This window comes from Alligator mississippiensis, chromosome 6 (assembly GCF_030867095.1).
Source record: "Alligator mississippiensis isolate rAllMis1 chromosome 6, rAllMis1, whole genome shotgun sequence".
NCBI lineage: Eukaryota > Metazoa > Chordata > Crocodylia > Alligatoridae > Alligator > Alligator mississippiensis.
This window is the reverse complement of record NC_081829.1, coordinates 101055960-101079907: the sequence shown is the minus strand read 5'-3', so window position 1 is coordinate 101079907 and position 23948 is coordinate 101055960. Positions and strand designations below refer to the sequence as shown.

At 62.4% G+C, this 23948-nt stretch overlaps 3 protein-coding genes across 4 annotated transcripts; 2 read left to right on the top strand and 1 right to left on the bottom strand.

Annotated features, from left to right (window-relative positions):
- Positions 1 to 6705: 6705 nt before the first annotated feature.
- CUTC (cutC copper transporter) lies at positions 6706 to 17561 on the bottom strand. Of its 2 annotated transcripts, none has more exons than XM_059730300.1 (9): positions 17482 to 17561; positions 14944 to 15015; positions 14309 to 14368; positions 12996 to 13208; positions 11269 to 11304; positions 10814 to 10947; positions 8199 to 8226; positions 7701 to 7806; positions 6706 to 7135 (listed from the first exon to the last, which is right to left on the bottom strand). In XM_059730300.1, the coding sequence occupies exons 2-9, from the start codon at positions 15011 to 15013 to the stop codon at positions 7024 to 7026; spliced, it is 759 nt and encodes a 252-aa protein (XP_059586283.1). In that variant the 5' UTR covers positions 15014 to 15015; positions 17482 to 17561; the 3' UTR covers positions 6706 to 7023. The 2 variants fall into 2 exon arrangements, with proteins under 2 accessions (XP_059586283.1, XP_059586284.1); XM_059730301.1 differs by having other exon boundaries at positions 12996 to 13205.
- Positions 17562 to 17594: 33 nt separating this feature from the next.
- Positions 17595 to 23906, top strand: LOC102565643 (cytochrome c oxidase assembly protein COX15 homolog). The gene is made up of 10 exons (XM_059730299.1): positions 17595 to 17818; positions 17909 to 18031; positions 18142 to 18328; positions 18635 to 18802; positions 19762 to 19843; positions 20173 to 20327; positions 21259 to 21372; positions 21529 to 22353; positions 22437 to 22484; positions 23075 to 23906. The coding sequence occupies exons 1-8, from the start codon at positions 17610 to 17612 to the stop codon at positions 21658 to 21660; spliced, it is 1170 nt and encodes a 389-aa protein (XP_059586282.1). The 5' UTR covers positions 17595 to 17609; the 3' UTR covers positions 21661 to 22353; positions 22437 to 22484; positions 23075 to 23906.
- Positions 22181 to 23906, top strand: ATP6V0E2 (ATPase H+ transporting V0 subunit e2). The gene is made up of 4 exons (XM_059730302.1): positions 22181 to 22353; positions 22437 to 22484; positions 22736 to 22860; positions 23075 to 23906. Exons 1-3 carry the CDS (start codon positions 22181 to 22183, stop codon positions 22827 to 22829), a joined length of 315 nt encoding a protein of 104 aa, XP_059586285.1. The 3' UTR covers positions 22830 to 22860; positions 23075 to 23906.
- Positions 23907 to 23948: the final 42 nt, after the last annotated feature.

Below are 23948 nucleotides of genomic sequence, written 5' to 3'. Positions count from 1 at the left end.
ATCCTGTAGCGGGACAGAAACGTGCAGACCCTGGGACCCCCCTGTCAGCGCAGGCAAAGAGACTTCAGCTCCCGCATCCCCGGGGCGGGGAAGGGCATGGATCACACGCAGAAACCTGCCACCTCTTCCGTGGTCTCTTTTGTGGCTTCATGTGGATGCCCACTCCCGGGGCTGGAGGCCACTACTGGTCTTTTTGATTGTGGACCCTTTCCTGGCTGCAGCACTGGCACCAACTGTCCGGCAGCCATGGGCCAGAGGGGAGGGTTAGCTAATGGGGCGGTGAATTGTGCGACAGCGCTATGATGTCAAATAAACACCCCACAGCCAGCCCGTGTCACTGTGGCTCTTCCTTGCCAGGAGGGCTGGCAGCCCAGTACAAGCAGCGTCTGCTCTCCCGAGTTGTGCGACGCGGGCCCAAGCGCACGTGGCGCTTCCCGGCCTGCAACACAGCGGCTGGAGAAGTCACGTCCCCTCTGGGGTCCGCGGCACCAGGCAGGCGGCAGAGCAGGCCTCGGAGTCCTAGCGCTACAATGCGGAGACCTGTGCAGCACAGGACGGGCCCCTGCCCTGCTCTGGGGATATCTCCGGACACAAGCCAGTGAACCTCCAACCTCGAGCCGCGTTCATCTGCTCCGATAGCCTCGCCATCACCAAGCCAGCTCCTGCTCGGTGGGTCCCGTTCCCAGGAGGGCAGGGCAGGGAAGGAGCTGCAGTACGAAGCAGCAGCCGTTGCCCAAGCTCCCCAGAGCCAGGAGTGGAAAGGTGCAGCTTCCTCATTTGGGATGAGGTCCCCGAAGGAGGCATGGCTGGCAGAGCCCTGGAAGGAGGTACCGGGTGCCTTCTGCCTTGGGATCCTGCTCTGGGAATGGTCCCTCAACACCCCCGGTAGCGAGGATTGTCCGTGAGTCCTTTCTGCTCCCATCCAGGCAGACTGTGCAAGGGCCTGCAGACCCTGCTGGAGATCACGGACCCCTTCCCCGCACCCCCCTCTCCCCCCGATCTCCTGAGCAGGGGGTGACCCCGTGGCCCTACCTGGACACCCCATAACCCCAAAGTGCCTTGGGGATGGGTGTGGGTTGGGAGGGCCCATGGTTAGGGGTCAGTTCCAGCTGCAGTTCTGTTCCCTCTCTCTCTCTCCTAGTGGAAACAGCTCGGCTGCCTCCAGCCCGGATGCCAGCCCTCTTTCTCCATCCAGCCTCTCCCCTTAGGGAGGAGCTCCTGCCCAGGCCACCCTCAGTCTGCCCTCCAACATGGAGCAGCGAGGAAGAGGAGGGCAGCGTTGGATGCCTGCAGCTGCATCCCCACCTCTCCCCGTCCCTGCGGTTGGTCTGCGCCTGCTTCTGCTGGGCGCTCCCTCCATGCACACCCAGCCGAGAGCTCAGCGATCTGGTTGGCCAGCTGACATAGTATATCTGGGCTTCTGTGGCAGGGCACTGGTGGTGCTGCCACTTTAAGAGCGGAGCCAAGCAGCCAGCAGGTGCGTGATTGCAGCGACCATTTTAGAGCTCTGGCCCCCGATATAAACAGGGCATTTCGCAGCTGGTGGCCAGGCAGGACCATTGCCTGGCTGTGAGGCTCCATGCAACACCCTGGAGGTAAGGGCAGGTGCTGTAGGGGATGGCTAGGAGGCTCCTGGTCCTGGGCATGATCTACAACTGCACCCTGCCGGGAGCGGGTGGCCTGGTGGGGCTCAGTGGTGTGGGAGCCCCCAGGAAATGCCAGGCCAGTTACCACCCTGGTGGAAGGTGGGTCAGGGTGCCTTAACCCCAGCCATTGCCTTCAGGTGGGCCATGTAACATCCCCGGTAGTTGGGGCCAGGTATGGCTACAGCCACCTGAGCCTACCAGGGAGGAAGCCCCGTGGCCCCAGTGAGAGGAAGCCAAGGGATGTCTTTAGATGCCCGAGGCTGCAGTTTGGGCCAGATGCCGAGTACGGGGGCTCAGTCTGAGAGATAAGGGTGAGTCCTGACCCCGGTAAGCCCTCCACCGCTGGGAGGCTGCGTGTGGGTTGAAAGTAAGAGCTAGCGTACAGCACAGTGACCTGCTCTCCGGGGGGGGGAGAGTCCCGTGAGACCCAGAGCACCAGTCGTGGTGTGGGACAAGAACGAGTGGGGGGGCCAGGCACGGCTGCGGCCACCTGAGCCCCATAGGGCAGGGAAGTGCCATAGCCCCAGTGAGGGGGCAGAAATGAGGACCCCCCGGGGGGGGACCAGAGGGCTGGGAGTCCAGTATTGACTGAGTGTACAGAGTTGCCCCAGGAGGGGCCAGGGCAAGCTTGGACCCGGCCGGGCAACTAGCTGGCCACTACCTCAGTGAGGGTTGCGGGAGAGACTCAAAAGCCGGTACGTCTGCCACCCAAGGCATGAGCTAGCTAAAGCCTATGGCCGAAGGGGGCTGCTCCACGAGGGAGCCAGGTGGTACAAGTTGTCGAGGTGTGAAAGAGACCCCGTGAGAGGGGTGGAGTGTGCGAGGCCCCAGTGAGAGGAGGGCGCTATGAAAGTGTGTGCGTCCGAGGTCTGACAACGAGGCCTAAGCTCGGTCCGGCGGTAAGCCGGGAGCATTGTCACCTGGATGCCATCAGCAAGGCTTGGGCTGCGGTGTTGGGGAAGAACGGAGCTGCAGATAGCGCCCCCTGGCATCGGGGCAAGAATGGGCAGCCTCCCACCTTAATTAACAACTTAATTCATTAACAACAAGGCGAGACAAGTGCATGGTGTACACAGAGGGAGTTGGGGAGACTAGCACTGTGGCTAGATGGGGACCCCCCACTTTGCCACAGCTTCCAACAACACCTTTTGACAAGGTCCCCCATTGGCAGCTCTTGAAGAAGCTAGGCAGTTATGGGATCACAGGGAAGGTCAATTCTGGATTAGAAAAATTGGCGTAAAGACAGAAACCGAAGGAGTGAGTCTAAATGGTCAGTACTCGGGATGGAAAGAAGTAAACAGCAGGGTCCCCCAGGGGTCTGTGTCGGGACCCGTCCTATTTATCATTCATATAAGTGACCTGGAAAAGGGGCGAGACACGGGGCGGGTCCCGGTGGAAGGAACGTGCGAGCTGGGAGGAAGGCACGGCTTGGCAAAGTGGTGGCAGAAACACCAGCTTGAACATCGCATAGCCACTGGAGATCTAGGACTTGGACCGAGCCGTGGCTCGTTGAGACAGATGTCTTTGTAGCGTAGCGCGTGGCCGTGAGCTGGGAGCAGCACAGGCAGCAAGGTAAGATTGAGCACTGCCGGGCATCTTGCAGCCCCCCAGCTCGCTGCGGTTGCTTGGGCCTTTCCTGTCGTTGCATGGCAGGTACTGCGGCTCGGGGAACAAGCCGCTCGCGTGTCACCGCTGGTCCTTGGTACGGCTGAATCTTGCGTGTGGTTTTCTGGCTTGGAATATCTACTTTTGTGGTTGGCAGCTGCTCTGTACCAGCGTCCAAGCCCTTGTGCCGCCTGCGTCCCGCTGCCTCGGACCCGTCTGACGTGTCAGCCACATCCTCTTGCAGCCTGCTCCCCACGGGCAGGGGTTGCAGGCTGGTCACCAAAGGGCAACCCCTTTAGGGCAACTCGCTCACGTGGCTGTCAGTGTTAGGCAAAATGGCTAAGCATTTGCTAAAGCAGGTCTCAGCCCCCCAGTACACGAGGCTGACAGCTTGGCCGGGAGTCGGAGCTGGGCAGGAAATGAGCTCATGTGTGGCAAAGGGGAGCCGAGTTCCTGGCATCTGGCTGTGGGCCAGCGGAGGAGTCCTTGACCGGGGCTGGCCAAGTTCAAGAGTCGCTGCGCTGAGTAATGCAGCTCCAGATCCCTAGATGCACCGAGTTGTGCTGAGGAAGCTTTGGCTCGTAAACAAAGCTGCGCCCCCCTTTCCTTACGGCAAGCCAGACCCTGGAAACTCACTGGCAGATCCTGCGCTTCTCTCAAAGAAAGTGCAGAGAAACGAGGGCAGAAAGCCTGGGACGGCGCAGCTGGGCCAGCTGTCACTGGGGCAGCCATGGCACACTGGAGCCCTGTCCCTTCCCTACGGACTCTGCGCTGGCAGGACAATGCCTGTGTCCAGCTCCTGGTTGCTGGATTTCCAGGCCAGCGCCTCTGTGCCCCTCCACTGTGGGACCTGCTGCCCATGGACCCACATGGAGTGGCCTCATCCCCCCCTTCAGGCTCATTTCCTTGGAGTGGCTTGCACGGTTGAGCTGCTGTGGTGCCGAGGCCAGGGCCTGCCATGCTGCCCACTGCTGCGTGCCATGCTCCCCCTCGCCCCTCTGGCCCCGGTCTTGCACTCGGATGGAGAGCTCCCTGCCCCAGGGCCCCTCCTGCCAGTGCAGCCCTGAGCACAACCATGTCCTGGTCCGTGCCCAGGGCTCTGTGTTGTGGCTGCCCCAGTGACAGCCGGCCCAGCTGCGCCATCCCAGGCTTTCTGCCCTCGTTTCTCTGCACTTTCTTTGAGAGGAGAAGCATAGGATCTGCCAGTGAGTTTCCAGGGTCTGGCTTGCCGTAAGGAAAGGGGGGCGCAGCTTTGTTTACGAGCCAAAGCTTCCTCAGCACAACTCGGTGCATCTAGGGATCTGGAGCTGCATTACTCAGCGCAGCGACTCTTGAACTTGGCCAGCCCCGGTCAAGGACTCCTCCGCTGGCCCACAGCCAGATGCCAGGAACTCGGCTCCCCTTTGCCACACATGAGCTCATTTCCTGCCCAGCTCCGACTCCCGGCCAAGCTGTCAGCCTCGTGTACTGGGGGGCTGAGACCTGCTTTAGCAAATGCTTAGCCATTTTGCCTAACACTGACAGCCCACCTGAGTGAGTTGCCCTAAAGGGGTTGCCCTTTGGTGACCAGCCTGCAACCCCTGCCCGTGGGGAGCAGGCTGCAAGAGGATGTGGCTGACACGTCAGACGGGTCCGAGGCAGCGGGACGCAGGCGGCACAAGGGCTTGGACGCTGGTACAGAGCAGCTGCCAACCACAAAAGTAGATATTCCAAGCCAGAAAACCACATGCAAGATTCAGCCGTACCAAGGACCAGCGGTGAAACGCGAGCGGCTTGTTCTCCGAGCCGCAGTACCTGCCATGCAACGACAGGAAAGGCCCAAGCAACCGCAGCGAGCTGCGGGGCTGCAAGATGCCCGGCAGTGCTCAGTCTTACCTTGCTGCCTGTGCTGCTCCCAGCTCTCATGGCCACGCGCTACGCTACAAAGACATCTGTCTCAATGAGCCGCGGCTTGGTCCAAGTCCTAGATCTCCAGTGGCTACGCGTTGTTCAAGCTGGTGTTTCTGCCACCACTTTGCCAAGCCGTGCCTTCCTCCCAGCTCGCACGTTCCTTCCACCGGGACCCGCCCCGTGTCTCGCCCCTTTTCCAGGTCACTTATACGAATGATAAATAGGACGGGTCCCGACACAGACCCCTGGGGGACCCTGCTGTTTACTACTTTCCATCCCGAGTACTGACCATTTAGACTCACTCCTTCGGTTTCTGTCTTTAAGCTAATTTTTCTAATCCAGAAGTGGACCTTCCTGGTGATCCCATAACTACCTAGCTTCTTCAAGAGCTGCTGATGGGGGGGACCTTGTCAAAAGGTTTTGTTAGAAGCCCAGATATAGTATGTCAACTGGATCACTCTGAACTACCCAGATCTCGGCTCCTCCATATGGAGCTGTTGAGCTCTTGGCTGGGTGTGCATGGAGGGAGCGCCCAGCAGAAGCAGGCGCAGACCAACCGCAGGGACGGGGAGAGGTGGGGATGCAGCTGCAGGCATCCAACGCTGCCCTCCTCTTCCTCGCTGCTCCATGTTGGAGGGCAGACTGAGGGTGGCCTGGGCAGGAGCTCCTCCCTAAGGGGAGAGGCTGGATGGAGAAAGAGGGCTGGCATCCGGGCTGGAGGCAGCCGAGCTGTTTCCACTAGGAGAGAGAGAGAGGGAACAGAACTGCAGCTGGAACTGACCCCTAACCATGGGCCCTCCCAACCCACACCCATCCCCAAGGCACTTTGGGGTTATGAGGTGTCCAGGTAGGGCCACGGGGTCACCCCCTGCTCAGGAGATCGGGGGGAGAGGGGGGTGCGGGGAAGGGGTCAGTGATCTCCAGCAGGGTCTGCAGGCCCTTGCACAGTCTGCCTGGATGGGAGCAGACAGGACTCACGGACAATCCTCGCTACCGGGGGTGTTGAGGGACCATTCCCAGAGCAGGATCCCAAGGCAGAAGGCACCCGGTACCTCCTTCCAGGGCTCTGCCAGCCATGCCTCCTTCGGGGACCTCATCCCAAATGAGGAAGCTGCACCTTTCCACCCCTGGCTCTGGGGAGCTTGGGCAGCGGCTGCTGCTTCGTACTGCAGCTCCTTCCCTGCCCTGCCCTCCTGGGAACGGGAATGGGAACGGGACCCACCGAGCAGGAGCTGGCTTGGTGATGGCGAGGCTATCGGAGCAGATGAACGCGGCTCGAGGTTGGAGGTTCACTGGCTTGTGTCCGGAGATATCCCCAGAGCAGGGCAGGGGCCCGTCCTGTGCTGCACAGGTCTCCGCATTGTAGCGCTAGGGCTCCGAGGCCTGTTCTGCCGCCTGCCTGGTGCCACGGACCCCAGAGGGGACGTGACTTCTCCAGCCGCTGTGTTGCAGGCCGGGAAGCGCCACGTGCGCTTGGGCCCGCGTCGCACAACTCGGGAGAGCAGACGCTGCTTGTACTGGGCTGCCAGCCCTCCTGGCAAGGAAGAGCCACAGTGACACGGGCTGGCTGTGGGGTGTTTATTTGACATCATAGCGCTGTCGCACAATTCACCGCCCCATTAGCTAACCCTCCCCTCTGGCCCATGGCTGCCGGACAGTTGGTGCCAGTGCTGCAGCCAGGAAAGGGTCCACACTCAAAAAGACCAGTAGTGGCCTCCAGCCCCGGGAGTGGGCATCCACACGAAGCCACAAAAGAGACCACGGAAGAGGTGGCAGGTTTCTGCGTGTGATCCATGCCCTTCCCCGCCCCAGGGATGCGGGAGCTGAAGTCCCTTTGCCTGCGCTGACAGGGGGGACTCGGGGTCTGCACGTTTCTGTCCCGCTACAGAATGTTCTTTGCGATGGCGTTCAGGGTCCGCACTTTCGCCACGTCGGCCACCTTGACCGAGTACTCTGAGGCAGAGAGGGAAGCTCCCATGGCAACGTGAGGGTTTCTGTCAGGAAAGTCAAGAGGTGACCGATACCACCAGCAACAGGAAGCAGCTGGATGCCAGCCTGGGCCAGCATAAGCAGAGGGATGCTACCTAGCTTCTCAAAACCACAGGAGGAGGGCAACCCCAGGCAGCCAAGGGGAAAGTATCAACATCGGGAAGAGACACTGGCATTGGCAGAGCCCAAGTGCAGGCCTAGAAGCATGTGCCAGGGAGCATCTCCACTACAGGGCCTTGGGGATCAATGTCAGGACTCCCTGTCCCTCACGTTAAGCCCAGGGCAGTGGTGCTAGGACTATGGAGCTCGGAGAGATCAGCACGTCCTGGATGGCTGGTCAGATGCAGGACTCAGGCTATCCCCAGCAGCTGCGTGCAGTTTAATTCACATGCCCCAAACACCTGTGCCAGGACTCGGTGCTGGCCTCCGGGCAATGTAGAACCCACCTACCTCCAGGCATTATGCAGTGAACTCCCAGGACCTACCCATGCACCTGCAAGTTACATGCTGACTTATGCTCAGACAAGCAGGGATAGGGAAGAGGCTGGCTGGGCAGGTAGGCACTGTTACCTGAACTTCATCCCTGAGTCACGGGCTGAGCGTGCCGAGCAGTGGAACTCGGAGGCGCTGGAGCCCTCGAGGATCCGCTGCAGGTTTCGCTCCGTTATCCCGCCACCTGGTGGAAGAAGTTTGGTTTGATGTTGCACTTGGGCAGGGAGAGTACTCGAGGCCCTAAGTGCTACCCAGGGGTTAATGCCTCTGAAGCAAACACTGCCCAGTGGCAGCCTAGACGCACAGGGGAGTCCAAGCTCCCAGCAAGAGCTGCACTGGACCTGGCCCTCTGGCCCCTACAGGGAACATCTTCAGACCTGGCAAGAGGTGGCTGCACAGAGCTTTGCTGAGAGAGCATGGCCTCATGTTCCCCTGGAGTGAAGCCAGCACCTGAAGAGCCCACAGATGCCTCAGAGCGCTAGGCAGGGACTGCTCGGATCTGCATGAGCCAGAGGCCTGGACAGGAGCAGGAACCCCCCAACCCACGCACAGACAGGAAACCCGCAGGTTCCTTACCTGGCACCACCACGATCCTGCCCTTTGCCTGAAAGGGAGGAGAACAAGCGTTAATGCTCTTGCCCACTCTGGCTTAGCACCAGAGAGCCATGGCACTGTCGGGCACCACCCTGAGCAGATGCATCCTAATGCAGTCGGGTCCCCCAGAGAATTCACCTGCACGCCTGGTTACGGGAGCCACAGTGTCACAGCGAATGCCCACAAGGAGGCCAGTGACCTGGCCAATGGTTGAATGCACCTGCCTTGCTCTGGATGCAGAAGCTGATAGCCCCTGGCCTGGCCTGGCTCCTGCTTGGATGGGAGGCCACCTGGGAATTCAGGGGGGTGCCTCTTTCTCTTGCAGCTGTGCAGGGGATGGCTGGGATGACCCTTGATACCTGTTACAATGCCCTGTGTGTGGTCTGGGGGGCTCCTGCCCATGGGTTTGGCACTTCCAGTGGAACTCGAGCATGACACTCCCCTCACTGCCTTGGCACTAGACCCCCAGCTAGCCTGAGGATGCTGTATGCCAGCCTGCTCCTATCCTGGAGCCTTGGAGACCCTGGCACAGCCACGTCAGCTTCCCAACTTCCAGTTAACTTACCTGCCAGTCAACACTAGAAGTGCATGTGTGCTTCGTAGTTGGTAGGTTCATAGTTGGTAGGGTCAGAAGGGACCTGAGCAGGTCATCAAGTCTGACCCCCTGCCGTGGCAGGAAAGAGTACTGGGGTCCAATGACCCCGGCGAGGTGTTCATCCAGCCTCCTCTCAAAGACCCCCAGGGTAGGAGCCAGCACTACTTCTCTTGGAAGTTGGTTCCAGGTCCTAGCTGCCCTGACTGTGAAGTAGTGCCTCCTGATGTCTAGTCTGAATCTGCCCTCTGCCAGCTCGTGACCGGTATTTCTAGTCACCCCTAGGAGTGCTCGGGGGAACAGGATCTCCCCCAATGCCTGCTGGTCCCTCCCCACCCCCCCGACTAGCTTGTTAACAGCCACCAGCTCCCCCCTCAGCCTTCTCTTGAGGCTGAACAGGTTCAGGTCCCGTCGCCTCTCCTCGTAGGGCCTGTCCTGCTGCCCCCTGATCATGCAGGTGGCCCTCCTCTGGACCCTCTCCGTGCTGGCCACATCCCTCCTGAAGTGCGGTGCCCAGAACTGGACGCAGTACTCCAGCTGCGGCCTGACCAGTGTCGCATCGAGGGGGAGGATCACCTCCTTGGACCTGCTTGAAATGCATCTGTGGATGCACGACAAGGTATGGTTGGCCTTCCTGACCACATCCCCACACTGTCGGCCCATGTTCATTGTGGCATCTGTAATGACCCCAAGCTCCTTTTCTGCCTCTGCACTGACGAGAAGGCAGTTCCCCAGCCTGTAGGCCTGCTGCTGGTTCTTCCTCCCTAGGTGCAGCACCTTGCACTGGTCAGTGGTGAGACCCATCCTGTTCTCATCCGCCCACCCCTGTATCCTGTCTAGGTCCAATTTGCAGCCTATTCCTCCCTTTTAGCGTGCCCACATCTCCCCACATCTTAGTGTCATCTGCGAATTTGAACAAGGTGCTTTTTACCCCCTCCTCCAAGTCGCTGATGAAGATGTTGAACAGTGCGGGTCCGAGGACCAAGCCCTGGGGGACCCCATTGCCCACATCCCTCCAGATCGAATGGGACCTGTCCACCACCACTCTCTGGGTGTGGCCCTCCAGCCAGTTAGTGACCCATTTGACTGTGTAGGTGTCGACGCCACAGTCCCCGAGTGTTTTTTAATGAGAATGGGGTGAGAGACCGTGTCGAAGGCCTTCCTGAAGTCCAGAAAGACTATGTCCACCGCAACACCTGCATCCAGGGATTGTGTGACCTGGTCATAGAAGGCCACCGGGTTGGTCTGACAGACATGCGTATGCACACAACATGGGACTCCTGTGCCTGCAATATTCACTGCTCAATAGGCTGTGGCAGGTTGCAGGTACCTGCAACCTGCCACTAGAAGGCTGGACGATCAGACAGGGAGGTCCCTGGGGGCTGATCGCAGTAGCCACAGGGACGTAGTCAGGCAGAGCTCAGCCGTGTGGGGATGCTGGGCCTCGCAGGGCCCTGGTCCGATCCACCCAGGCTGGGGAGTGCAGCACATGTGTCTAGACTGTGCCGTGCTTGGAGCTCCATGCTGCCAGATGGCAGAGCCCAGCACTCCTGACCGTAACCCAGCCACGAAGCTGTTCCATGCTTCAGCTGTGCTCTGCTCGTCGCTTTACCTCAGCACCCTCCAGACTTCTGCTCTGGAGGCCCTGGACTCTCCCCACTCAACACTAACAACTCCTCCCTGGATCCCCAAGCTACACAACACTGACTGCAAGAAACCAGCATAGGACACTTGTCTCCAGTGCCTTCTCTGGAGCTCCCGCCTCACAGGCCTGTGCAGCATGACAAGGCTATGGAGTCCTTAGCTGTAGTCATGTAAGTGCAGGAGAAATGCCAAAGGCCTCACAACCAGGTCCCAGCAGGCTTGTATTGCAGGATCCTGGCCCCGGCCCCACACTTCCCTGTTCCTACGTCTCCTCTGACATGGGCTGGGAGCTCTGTGCAGTTGGCAGCATCTCTGCCCTCGGAGAGCAGCAGACCAGAGGGTGGATGTGGGGAGTGCTCACCTGCTCTGCTAGCCTCTTGATCAAGGGCAGCCCCTCCAGCGCTGAGCTGTCGCAGCCACTAGTCAGCACACGCTCAAAGCCCAGAGAGATCAAGGTTTCCAGGGCTACCATGGGGTCATGGACCATGTCGAAGGCTGCAGGACCAAATAGATCAGCTCAGACACCAGCCTGGTGCAGGCTGCAGCATCCAGCCACTGTCCCACAGCCAACTCAGGCCAAATGAACCAGAGCCTGGCACCAAAGCTCCTCCTTTTCACTGCCCACCTCTGAGGCAGCACTGATTCCCCTTGAGCCACTGGCACCTGGGCCTGCTTCTCTGCAGCAGAAAAGCACAGACAGCTGGGAGCCTCTCCCAGCTCAGGGACAGTGCCCACAACCTGGCCTCCCAGCCCCAGATCTCCTGTCACATAGGACAGAGCCCATGACCTCCCCGAGCCCCCTCCCAAAAGACGCACCTCGGTGAAAGGTGACTGGCAGGGGACGGCAAACGGCTGCAAGAGGAGAGGATTGTGCATGGTCAGTAAAGGCTTCACGTGGAAGGAGAGGTCCCTGCCCAGGGACAACACTTCTAGGGCTGCCATGCAAAGCCCTGCAGGGAAGATGGCTGTGCCAGGAGGTTCCCCTGCTGCACTGGGAGGAGCCCAGGGATCCCAGGCTCAGGGGTGGTTCTCTGGTCCAGTGACACTGCACACAGCAAGTCGGGGAACATGGCTATGGGCTGATACCTGAATTGGGAGCCAAGCACAAGGCATGCAGCAGGGACAGGGCTGAAATGCCTGCCAGCAGCAGAGATTTCTCCATGGGGCCCTGGTACCAGTGCTAAACTGGGCACGTGCCTGCAGGTCCCACTGCAAGGCACCCAGGGACATCTCCAAGGACTTTCAGAGAAACCCAGCCAATGCAGAACCCTCTCCCTGGACACCAACAGTGTCCATGTTCCCCCACATACGTGCTCTCCCATGGTGACTGCCCCTGCCCATGCTGGCAGCAGCGTGTCAGCATCTGCACTGCCTCTTTGAGGATCACAGATTGTGTGCTCCCTGACTGCCGTGGGCCCTGGGCAGTCCTGAGGCCTCCTGGGGCAGGACACTCCAGGGAGCACCAGGACTTCATTCACTTCCAGGGAGTGTCAACAGCAGCTGCTCTCCAAGCCCAGCATGCGCCTCCCCATCACACAGAGATGGCAACAAGGCCAACTACTGCACCCAGAGCTTCTGCCTTTCACGGAGGGGCGCTCGCTCCTGCCAGAGACACCGTCCCCTGCAGGGACTGCTTCTAGCCTGTCCCAAAGGAGTTCTTCCTCTCAGGGGCAGCAGGGCCTGGCTCAGCACTGCTTGGGAAAGCTGAAGCCAGACTCTCCTGAGGCCCCAAAACTTTCTGCCAGGACAGGCAGTTTCTCTGCCTGGGCTGTCGGGTTCGGGCAGCAGCACTCAGCGCTGGCAGCTCCAAGGACCAGGGGGTTCCTGCAGAAACAAATCCACTGTGTTCCCTGCACAACGCTTTGGCCCCAACAGACCACCCAGTGCCTGTAAGCTGGAAGTCCTAGGGACTTGCCCTCCTCCCACTGCACCTCATGCAGGGCGCCAGCTGCAGCCTGGCCCCACAGCTCCAGACACGGCCCAGCCTCCCACACTCTGGCTGCAGCTCCCAGAGGAGACACTGTGAGCCTCTTTCCTCCCCAGGGTCTGAGGGGGGCTGTGGCCCCCACTGTTTAGCCACTCAGGGTTCACCCACTGTCTGCCTTCTTCCACTGCTGATGTTTTCTCTTGAATATTTGGGAGGACAGGAACGTTCAGAAGCTGGTGTGGGGCAGCTGGGCAGGTACAGCATGGGCACAGGTCCAGGGGCTCTGGCTCCTGTCCGCTCACCAGCAAAGAGGAAAGGAGCCCGGGGTTGGCCATTGAACCACTAGTTTCCCCTATGCACAGGTTCCATGACCTTCACCCTGCCCCAACCCCCTTGCCACCTGCTGCTGCTACCCACAATGGCATCTGCAAAGCACCTGGGGCCGCCACACTGTCTGCAGAGCCCCTTGCTTAGGCCTGTGCTTGAGCATGAGCGCACTGACACCATGCGAGTGATAGAGCCAGAGCACCCGACACAGCCTCCCAGCAGCACCATCAGCTGGTGCAAAGCCGTTCAGCTGGGCCCAGAGTCTGTGTCAGCTCTGCCCTGTCCTCACCCAGCAGGGCCATGCAGAGCTCCGTATCGATGCGCCCATCCTCAGTCAGGGCCCCGAACACCAGCCCATCGGCCCCGTGCAGCTTGGCGAGGCGGGCGTCTGCCTTCATCACGTCCACCTCGCGGTCCGAATAGAGGAAGTCGCCCCCGCGGGGACGGATCATCACGAACACTGGGACCCGCACGCACTGCTTCACCACTTGCAGCAGCCCTGCTGGGACAGAGACCAAGAGCTCAGCCCCACCAGAAGCCCCTCCCAGACACCGGCCACCCACACCCCTCTAAGGGCCCTGTACCTGCCCTGTGGCTGAGGGGGGGAAGGGTCTCTGCCTCGAAGGGAGGTTTCATCCCAGGAGGTAGGAGCTAGGCAGGAATCTGAGGCCTCCTGTTAGCAGGGTGGAGGGGAGCAAGAGTCAGGCAGCAGCAGGTTAACCTGGCACCAGCTGGCCCTGGGTAAAGTGGGCACGGCTGCCAGTGGTCTACTTCCCCACTGGCCCCAGTGCCTGCGTGGCTGTAACTGGCTTAGCAGCAGCAGCTCTGATGGTGCCCAGCAGACTGCTCAGCCGCAGAGGCGCCTCCATCTAACCCTGGGCTGCCGACTCCTTGCTCCTGCCTTTCAGTCCTAGTGTCCCTGGGTCCTGCCAGCTTCTTCCTGGTATCCTGGGCCCTTGTGGGCTCCCTGGCTTTACCCTTGTTCCTGCTTGCTGCCCACTGGTTCCTGCCTGGTGACTCCTTGTTCCAGGGTCCAGCCCAGAGCTCCTGGGCTCCTGATTGCCCCTCTGACACCTTGTGATCCAGACTCCAGTCCAGACCTTGTCCTGTGACATCAGCACCTGGCTTAGCTTGATGGTCAGCCACGTCCCAGTCCCATACAGCTACAGCCTGCTTGGAAGCCATGTGACACCAGGGAGGGTCCCTGACTTCTCTTCCTGCCCCCACCCATGGCTCTACCCAGCGTGCCCTCCTATGTCCCGGTCCCTTACTGCCTTTAGCCTCCAGACCTGTCTGACTACTGGGACCCCTGCTGCCCTGACCTTGTCTCTTCTGGATCTCCTGGGTTGTGACCCTCTAGGGTCAAGCCCCAACTGCCTACATCCCAGTCCCTCCAGTGACAGCAGGGAGCTAGGCTGGTAGAAGCGAGATGCAGATAGGAAGAGAGGGCGATGGAGCTTTTGTGGCTGACAGCTGAGAAGCCGGGAGGCTCCGTGGCAATGCAGGATGCTGAGGCCTATCCTTCGCATGGGGATGTTGGAGAACAGCAAGATCCAGGACAGGACACTGAGCACAGCGAGCAGGATGCCTCGAGACACTCACCCATGCTCGGTGTGGTTCCTCCCTCGATCAGGCCAGCGCACAGCTCGATGCGGCCAGCACCTGGGATGACAACACGTGTCAGAGCCCCCGAACCGGGGTCACAGACCCTCCCTCTGCGCTCCCCCGGAGCCCTGGGCTTGGAACAAGGACAGTGACCAGGAGCTCCCAGGAAGGGCTCCCAGGAAACCCTATGAGGAACCATCAGCTGGCAGAACCTAGACACCAGCTCTGCATGCCCCTGCCTCCCCAGGGAGTGCTCGGTCCACGTGGCAGAGGAGGGAGACCCTGCCTTCACCTGCTTTGTTCCATGCAGCGCAGGGCCCCCCCTTGCGCCAACTTGAGACACCAGGCCACTGCATGTGGGCCAGCCCCGCTCTGCCTGGGACAGTTGCTGCATTGCAGACTGAGACAGTGCAGGGCCTGCACCTCTGCTGTACTGCCAGCGTCTGCGGGAGACTGCGAGCCCCGTGGGGCAGGGACCATGTCTTCCCCTGAGGTTGCTAGAGCTGGGTCCACCGGGCACCTCCCAAGCTGAAGACTTTGTTTCAGGAGAAGTCGCAGGTCTACACAGGCCGGCACGCCCCACTGACGGCACTGAGGAGCAGATCAAGGCCCAGCTGCGCCCCTCCGCTTACCTCCGCGCTCCGCGTTCACGGCAGACTCCACCGAGTCAACGCAGACCTCCATGAGAAAGCCATCGGCCATTCCTGAGGGAAATGCAGAAGGCGGCTCAGCTGAGCAGGCTCTGCCTTGGGGGCTTTCTCAGTGGCAGCCCCGGACACTGGTCCTCCTCTCTCCCCTCGGCCTGCCGTCCACATGGGACTTCCTGCTGGGCCAGCCCGGTCCTCTCCAGGCCCCAGGCCCAGCTCTCGCCCTCGTGTCTCACCTGCCCCCCACTCCCGCGTGGGTCTTCTCTACACCTGCCTGCAAGCCTTTTTGGTCCAGAAGCTGCATTTTGTAGTTTGCAGCAGTGATTCTCAACTGGGAGGCCACGAGGGCCCCGCAGGGCGCTGAGCAACGTCAGCACAGCCAGGGTTACGGACGCCCGCACCGGAGCCGCGAGGTAAGTGCTCAGCTTCTGCCCGAGCCCTCACACAGCCACACGGCTCTGCCCCGCTGCGCCTTTCTGCGCCCTCGCAACAGAGGAGCTGCTCCAGCAATGTCACAGAATCCTAGAAGTCGGGTCGGAAGGGACCTTGCAGATCTTCAGGTCCGACCCCCTGCCTGGGCAGGAGGAAAACTGGCTCAAATGACCCCAGCCAGGCTGGCATCGAGCCGCTTCTTAAAGACCCCCAGGGTAAGAGCCAGCACCACTTCCCTTGGAAGTCGGTTCCAGATCCTAGCCGCCCTGACAGTGAAGTAGTTCCTACGGAGGTCTAATCTGAACCTACTCTCCAACAACTTGTGGCCGTTATTTCTTGTTATCCCGGGGGGCACTGGGGGAAACAAGGTCTCCCCCAAACCCTTCTGGTCCCCCCTAGTGAGTTTATAGACCGTCACCAGGTCCCCCTCAGCCTTCTCTTGTGAAGGCTGAACAGGGTCAGGTCCCGTCGCCTCTTGTTGCAGGGCCTGCCCTGCTGTCCCCAGATCATGCGGGTGGCCTCCTCTGGAGGCTCTCAATGTTGTCCACAACCCTCTTGAAATGCGGTGCCCAGAACTGGACGCAGTACTCCAGCTGTGGCCTGACCAGTGTCGCATAGAGGGGGAGGATCACCTCCTTGGCCCTACGTGAGATGCATCTGTGGATGCACGATAGGGTCCGGTTGGCCCTGCCGACCATGACCAGCACCCTGCACTTGTCTGTATTGAAACGCATCCTGTTTTTGTTAGCCCACCCCTGCAACCTATCCAGGTCTTGCTGCAGTCTTTCCCTCCCTGCTAACGTGCCCACCTCACCCCAGATTTTGGTATCATCAGCAAATTTGAACAGGTTGCTTTTCACCCCGTCATCCAAATCGCTGATACAGAAATCGAACAGCGCGGGCCCGAGGACCGAGCCCTGGGGGACTCCGCTGCCCACAGCCCTCCAGGTCAAATATGACCCGTCCAGCACCACCCTCTGAGTACGACCCTTCAGCCAATTAGCAATCCATTTGACCGTGAAGGCATCGATGCCGCAGTCGCCCAGTTTTTAATGAGGATGGGGTGGGAGACAGTGTCAACGGCCTTGCTGAAGTCCAGAAAGACTACATGTGCGGCGACACCTGCACCCAATGCTTTTGCGACCTGCTCGTAAAAGGCAGTCAGGTGGGTCTGACATGACCTGCCCCAATGAAACCGTGCTGGTTGCCCCCGAGCATCCTCCCCGATGCCGGCCCGTCAGAGACGTGCTCCTTGATGATCTTCTCAAAGAGTTTCCCCAGGACTGAGGTAAGACCGATGGGCCTGTAGTTGCCCGGGTCCTCCCTTTCTTAGAGACGGGGGCCACACCGGCCGTCTTCCAACACGTGCGCGCGAGCCGCCGGCCGAGCCAGCGAGGGGCCTCCAGCCCAACGCGGCTGGGAACCGCCGGGCTGGAGCAGGGCCGTCCCGCTCCCCGGCTGCAGAGCGCCGCACGCAGCCCAGCGTCCCCCTCCAGCCCCGGGACCGGGGGCAGGAAGCAGGCCCCCGTGGCCCCCGGCACTCGGGCTAGGCGCTCCGGGCCTCTCCCGGGCGCGATGCCCGCGTGCTGGCGGGGGAGGCCGGTCCCAGCTCCGCCGTGGATGCGAGGAGAGGTCGGCGCGATTTGGGGGCCGGGCCGGCACCTCCGGGACTCCCGGCCCGCGCCCGTTACACGGACGGCGGGGGGCCCCCACGGGCCGGCAGCCGCCAAGGGCCCCTCCCGCTCCGGCACACAAGCAGGCAATCGGCGGCCGAGGCGGCGCCGGGAGCCCAGCCCAGCCCTGCAGCCGGGCGCGGGGGCGACGGGCCCGTCACTCATGGCGCGGGGCGAGGCGAGCAGCGCCATGACCGTGACGGAGGCAGGGCGCGCCATATCCGCCCCTCGTAAGGCACTTCCGGCCCCTCCCCTCCCCTGTTTCCGGTCTAGCCCCCCCCCTCCCGCTCGAGCCCCCCCACTCCCCGCTCAGCCCCGCCCCAGTCAGCACGTCCCGGTCACGTGCCGCGGGAAGGCCCCGCCCCGGCCGGCGGCCCCGCCCCAGCCCCTCCCCCCGGCGGGCCAGGCCCGGCCTCACCTGCGCCGGCAGCGGCGGCCGCTCCCTGCTCCCGTCACGTGCCGGGATTGTCATGGCGACGCCCGGAAGTGCCGGGGCGCTTCCGGGTGAAGGGTCAGCGCCGGGGAGCGGCTTCCGGCGGGCGCGGGATGCTGCGGGCGGCGCTGAGCGCGGCGCGGCGGGCGGCCCGGACCCCCCCGCTCTCCCTGCCCCTCCCCCGCGGGCGGCGCGGGGCGGCCTCCGCACCGACCCCCCCCGGGCCCGGGCCTGGCCCCCGCGCGGAGCGGGCCGTGGGGCGCTGGCTCCTGGCCTGCAGCGGCGCCGTGGCGGGGGCCGTGGTGCTGGGCGGCGTCACCAGGTGAGGCGGGCGGGCGGGCGGCGCTGTGCTGTGCGTGCCGCGCTGCTCGGCCGTGTGCGGCGCCGCGCCTCAGCCGCGTGCTCTCCGCAGGCTGACGGAGTCGGGGCTCTCCATAGTGGACTGGCACCTGGTGAAGGGCATGAAGCCCCCGCGCTCGCCAGGCGAGTGGGAGGCCGAGTTCCGCAAGTACCAGCAGTTCCCAGAGTTTAAAATGTGAGCAGTGGCGGTGGCGGGGCTCCCCCCCCCCCCAACACGCGGGGGCACCGGCTGCTTGGGTGAGGGTGTGGACGGGGCCCCGCTCTGATCACCCCCCCCCCCCCCAGCCTGAATCGCCACATGACGCTGGCGGAGTTCAAGTTCATCTGGTACATGGAGTACGCGCACCGCATGTGGGGCCGGGTCGTGGGCCTGCTCTACGTCCTGCCTGCCGCTTACTTCTGGAAGAAGGGCTGGCTCAGCCGCCCCATGAAGGGCACCGTCCTCGCGCTCTGCGGCCTCGTCTGCTTCCAGGTAGGGAGCTCTGCGCAGGGCAGGGTCGTGCAGTGGCTGAGCCGGCCCGTGTGTTTGAAGTGGGCCTGCACCGTGGCACGTGGCGGGCAGGGATGCAGCGGGAATGGCGTTCCCGTCCAGCCCCTTCCCCCGCGGGGCGCGCTGAGATCGGAGCTGGGGCAGGAGGTCCGGCCCTCCCTCGTCCTCCCCAGGCAGGAGGCAGCGTGCAGGATGGTTCCCTGCTGCCAGGCCTGGTGGACCAGGACGGCAGGGGGCAGGGTCTTGTCCCTTTGCGGCTGTCGTGTCACCTTGCGCGTTGTTTGCCAGGGACTGCTAGGCTGGTACATGGTGAAGAGCGGTTTGGAAGAGAAGCCGGAGTCCCACGACATCCCCCGGGTCAGCCAGTACCGTCTAGCTGCGCACCTGGGCTCTGCGCTCGTTCTGTACGCAGCCAGCCTGTGGAGTGGGCTCTCCCTGCTGCTCTCGCGACACGAGGTGAGAAGCATCCACGCGCAGAGCTCAAGTGTGCGGAGGTGGAGGGATGGGAAGGGGTCTCGGCTTCTCAGAAGGCGCGTTTCCCTGAGGAACAGGAAGGAAAAGTGCGGTGCCAACCTCTGCTTCTGGCTCATCTTTAACCAAGTAGCTGGCCACACGCTCTGCTCTGTGGAAGGACCTGCTGAGGGTGGTTCGTTTGAGGACTGTGCCTTGTGTCCCAATCTGTCCTGACCAGCAACAGCACCTTGCCCCTCTCCCCCCATACATGCAGCACGGCCCCCGCCGTGTCCACTGGGGCTGGTTCCTGCTTTGTGTTGTGGCCCGATAATCCGAGCAGCATGTTCGGTGAGCGGCATTCAGATGCCTCTCTCTGAGCGCAGCCCGGGTCTCTCCTAATCTCTAACCCCATGTGTCTGGTGGGGAAGGGGCAGGTCCCGAGACTCTGCTGCTGTGGCCTGGCTGGAGGTGTCTCCTGCCCTGTCTGAGCAGAAAGACGCTTTCTGTCTTAGATGAAGGGTTGAACCTGCAGGGCCCCTTGCTCCCTCCAGGCTGTGGCGGGGACTCTCCTCATCTGCCTGATGCGAGGATGGTGCGATTTGGGGGCCAGGCAGCGGACTCTTTTGTTTGCACGTTAACATAAGCTGCCTTGCACCCTAGGCAGAGCACCACTCCCAGTGAGGCCACTGGCTTCTCTCTCAGGCAGCTCCCGCTTTAGGCACAGCAATGCCTGCAGTGGATCATCGTCACTCTCGGGTCCCAAGAATCCCCCGTTGAGCACTGATGCCAGAGCCTGTCTTGCTTCCTCTGTCCATACCTGTACTTGAGGGGGAGGAGGAGGGAGGGCAGACAGGACTTTCCTTACCTGGCGCAGGCAGCCCCCACCTCAGGAATCATGCTTCAGGCTCTAGCAGGGCCTGTGGGGGGTTGCCACAACCAGTCTCCTGGCACGTGTTTTGCAGTTACCTGAAACCCGTCAGTTGCTCCGCCTGAGACATTTTGCTCACGGGACCACAGGCCTCATCTTCCTCACCGCTCTCTCAGGTATGGCTTCTCCCGTTGTGTGGTAGCCTCCCCGTGCCCCACGTGGGTGGTGAGAAATGGTAGAACCCCAAGGACTGTCACTGTGTCCAGGTCCTGGGACATGAGTAAGTGTCTCAGCTCCTCGGGCACAGACAGCTGGGATCAATCCTGCTGCAGGACAGAATGCAACAGCTGCATTGTGTGATCATGCCCACATCACCCTGTAAGAAACAATCCCAAGCAGGCTCTACACTTCTCTTCCAACTCCGCGTTGCCTGCGCTCCAACGGTCAGCCTGCTGTCACCTCTGGTCTGTGTAAGTCAGCCCCTCACTCCGCCCTGGAATTGCAGGTGCCTTTGTGGCAGGACTGGATGCTGGCCTGGTTTACAACTCCTTCCCCAAAATGGGGGACCGCTGGATCCCAGACGATCTCCTCTCTTTCTCCCCCATGCTGAAGAATGTCTTTGAGAATCCCACAACTGTCCAGTTTGATCACAGGATACTGGTGAGTGTCACCCCCCCATGCTCCTGTTCTGAGGACCTTGCTGTTCTGTTGGGGCTTTCCCTTCAGGTGCTTCCCAAAGTCAGACTGCCCCTGCTGCAGCTGCCTTCCTTGGGCAGCAGACATGAACTTCAGGGCATCCCCTTCTAAAAACCTCGGCACCTGTCTCCAGCCTACTCCTCCAAGGGGCTGTGCAGTTTCTTAACTCTGACTCCCCTAAGAAGACTTCTCTTCTCCCTCCATGAAGGGAGGGTGCTCTCTCCTCCCACCTGGCTGCCCTCCTCTTGGTGACAGGGAGCCCTTCCCTCTGTGAAATAGAAATAAGGATCCCGGCCTTCCTGTGTAGTGTCTAAGGATGCTGGATAAAAAGCACCCTGGAAAGCTGCCACACACAAGATCCGGGGCTTCACGGGGTCTGTGGTGAATTCCTCAACACTTGGAGCACTTCATACCTGCAGCCGTCTGCACAAACATTAACCCAGCCACGTGGTTGTCTGGTACCCCACTGTGGTCTGTTTTTATGGAATATCTTTGATCCAGGGATGAGAAGCAAAGAGCAAGTAGGTCGAATTCTCAGGTGACAGATTTCATTGGTAGATCCCAGAGTAAAACAAGGGAAGCACAAGAGTAATCCCTGGTGCTGGGGAGAGACAAGACATGAGCAGGAAATGAGACCTGCCTTGGTCTGGAAAGGTGCTCCGGTGCTTGTCCGGCACCGCTCGGCTGTTGGCCCTGTCTGAGCACACGGTGGTCGGGTCTGCATCTGATGCCGGCTGCTCTCAGTCCTGCAGCTCGTGGTTGTCCGCGAGCTTGAGAGATGCAGGCAAAAGAATCTGAATTTGAATTTGCCTTGGACCAAATTCAACCCCATACTGGCTGTTGACGGGAGCTGCTCCTCCGGCCTGTCCCAAACCTGCTTTTTCCCCTCGTTTAGGGGATTGCTTCGGTCACTGCCATCACTGCCCTCTACCTCTTCTCTCGGAGGGTCGTCCTCCCACGCAGGACCAAGATGGCCGTGGCCTCCTTACTGGCTGTGGCCTACATGCAGGTACAGTCATCCTCCCCTCCTGGTGCCAGCTCTGTGCCAGGCAGGGCTTGTGTGCGAGTCTGTGGGAAGGGGGCTGCCTCCCTCTCCCTGCGGCCAGGGATGTGGGAGAGAATACGTGTGTCACTTCTGCCCCCCTCACTCGTCTGTCCTTGGCAGGTGGGCCTGGGCATCAGCACCCTGCTGCTGTATGTCCCCACGCCTCTGGCGGCTACACACCAGTCGGGCTCGCTGGCACTGCTCAGCGTGGCGCTGTGGCTCATGAGCGAACTCCGGCGTGTTCCAAAATAGTCTGCGCTGGAGCAGCGGTTTCAGGCTCTGCAGGATGCGGCTGTGCGCTCGGGGGCACCTTGCTCCTCTCCTGCCTGTGGGAGGCTCCGCCTGGCTGCGCACGGGGCAGGGAGGAGCGGCCGCCTCCAGGCCCAGGGGCTGTTGGCCCCGCTGTAAGGACGGGGCCCTGAACGCAGGCGCCCGGCACTTCTGTGCGTGCACTTTATACCTACCATAAATGAATCTATCAAAGCACTCGTCTCTGGCTGCAGCGGTGGCGTGGGGCCGCGCGAGGACGTGGCGTGGGTCAGGTCAGCCGGCAGCTGTTCCGAGCGCGCTGAGCGGGGCCGAGCCGCAGGCCTACAGCATGTCCCACAAGCGGGCAGCCCGCGGGAGCCGCCGGTTTCCAGCCGCCTGCGGGGCCGGGCCGCTCCCTGCGGCTGTGGCCGGGGCGGCGGGTGCGGCCCAGCGGCCAGGAGCATCGCTGTGCCCGCCTCGGCTCTGATTGGTCTGTGGCTGCGCCAGGTGGGGGGGCGGGCCAATGGGGCGCTGCGGCGTCCGTGCGTTCCATCCGCCGCGTCCGAACGTTCCATCCGCCGCAGCCGTCGCCATGACCGCGCACAGCTTCGCGCTGCCGCTCATCCTCTTCTCGGCCTTCTGGGGCCTGGTGGGCGTCGCGGCGCCCTGGCTCGTGCCCAAGGGCCCCAACCGCGGGTGAGCGCCGGCCCCCGCCCCGCCCCGGCCCGGCCCGGCCCGGCCCGGCCCCGCGCTCACCCGCCTGTCTCCGCCTCCCGCAGGGTCGCCATCACCATGCTGGTCACCACGGCCGTCTGCTGCTACCTCTTGTGAGTGCGCGCGGGCGGGCGGGCCGGGGCGGGCCGGGCCGGGTGTCGGGCCTCGCTCCCCCGGAGGCTGGGGGGGGGGCTGTCCCCGCCGCGCGCGCCGGCTCCGCCTCCCCTTCTCCTGCAGCCCCCGCGGCGGGGCGTAGCGTCCCCCGGCCCCGCCGCTCCGTCCTGCGGCCCGGGCCCTGCCCCTCCCCGGGGGCGCTGGTGCGGCCGGCCGCGCGGCTCACGCCGGCCCCTGCCCTGCCCCGCAGCTGGCTCGTCGCCATCCTGGCGCAGGCCAACCCCCTGTTCGGGCCGCAGCTGAAGAACGAGACCATCTGGTACGTGCGGTTCCTGTGGGAGTGACGGGGCGGCGAGGAGCCCACCCTCCCTCCTGGTGAGCAGCCGCGGTGCCCCGGGCAGGGGGCAGGTGGAGACGGCCCCGCTGGCACCTGGCTGCAGGGTCCGGCCAGCCCGAGCCTCCCCCGACACCGGCGGGGTCCCTTCCCGGCCCGGCCTGGCCGAGGGGGCCCCGGTGCTGGGTCTCGCAGGGCTTGCCCTGGGGACGAGCTGGGGGAACAGCCCCTGCCAAAATCGCGCTCTCTCCTCAGCTCCCTGACCCCCGGACGCTGCCCCGATCCTGCGCCCACCGGGACCTGGGCCCCCGGCCGGCCCGGCCGCACCAGCACCTGACGCTGCAGCCAGGGCAGGGGAAGAAAGGTCCGCGTGTCTGGTGACAGCTCGGCCCAGGCCCGCGTGGGGTGGGACCCCTGAGCTGGCCCTGGGGGCTGGGTCCCCTTGGCGGGGTGGAGCTCAGAGCGCCTGCCGCGGAGCCCAGCCCGGCAGGGGCCCCGCCTGCTCCCTCTCCCCTTCCAAGCAGCTTGTTAGCTCTGCCATTCCCCTGGGCCTGGCTGGTGCCAAGGACTTACCCCCCTGGCCCAGTCCTCCCCTGCATCACCCTCACAGCAGGGACCTGTGATCATGTCCAGCCTCCAAGTTCCAGTTGCACAAAGTCCCCCCTGAGCCAGGCCCGCTGCAGCTCTGGGGCCCTGTGCCGTGTGGGGGAGAACCAGGCCCCCGCCCCAGGGCTGCTCCTGGCTGGGGGGGGCACCTGTCCCCTGTGCCTGCCAGGGGCAGCCCTTTCCTGGGAGTCCCCCTGTCCCAGGACTGTGCCCGCCAGGGCCAGAAGGGACCCCCATCCCCGTTCCAGGCTGCCCCGTGGTGGGAGTGGAGCCATGGCCCCATGCTCCGAGGGCTCTGCCCACCCAGCTCCTGCCCCTTTGGCTGCATCCTGCCTTGGCAGCAAAACCGAGCGTCCCAAGCAGCGTTCTGTGACTCCCCCCCTCCTCTCTCCTATTTAGCTTGCCCTTTATTTATTTATTTATTCGTCCATGTTTGGTGGTCGTTTGTGCCGTGACAATAAAGGTCTTTTCTAGGGAGCAAGTGCAGCTGCCCCTGCCTGCGCTGTGTGAGCTTGAGGGCTGC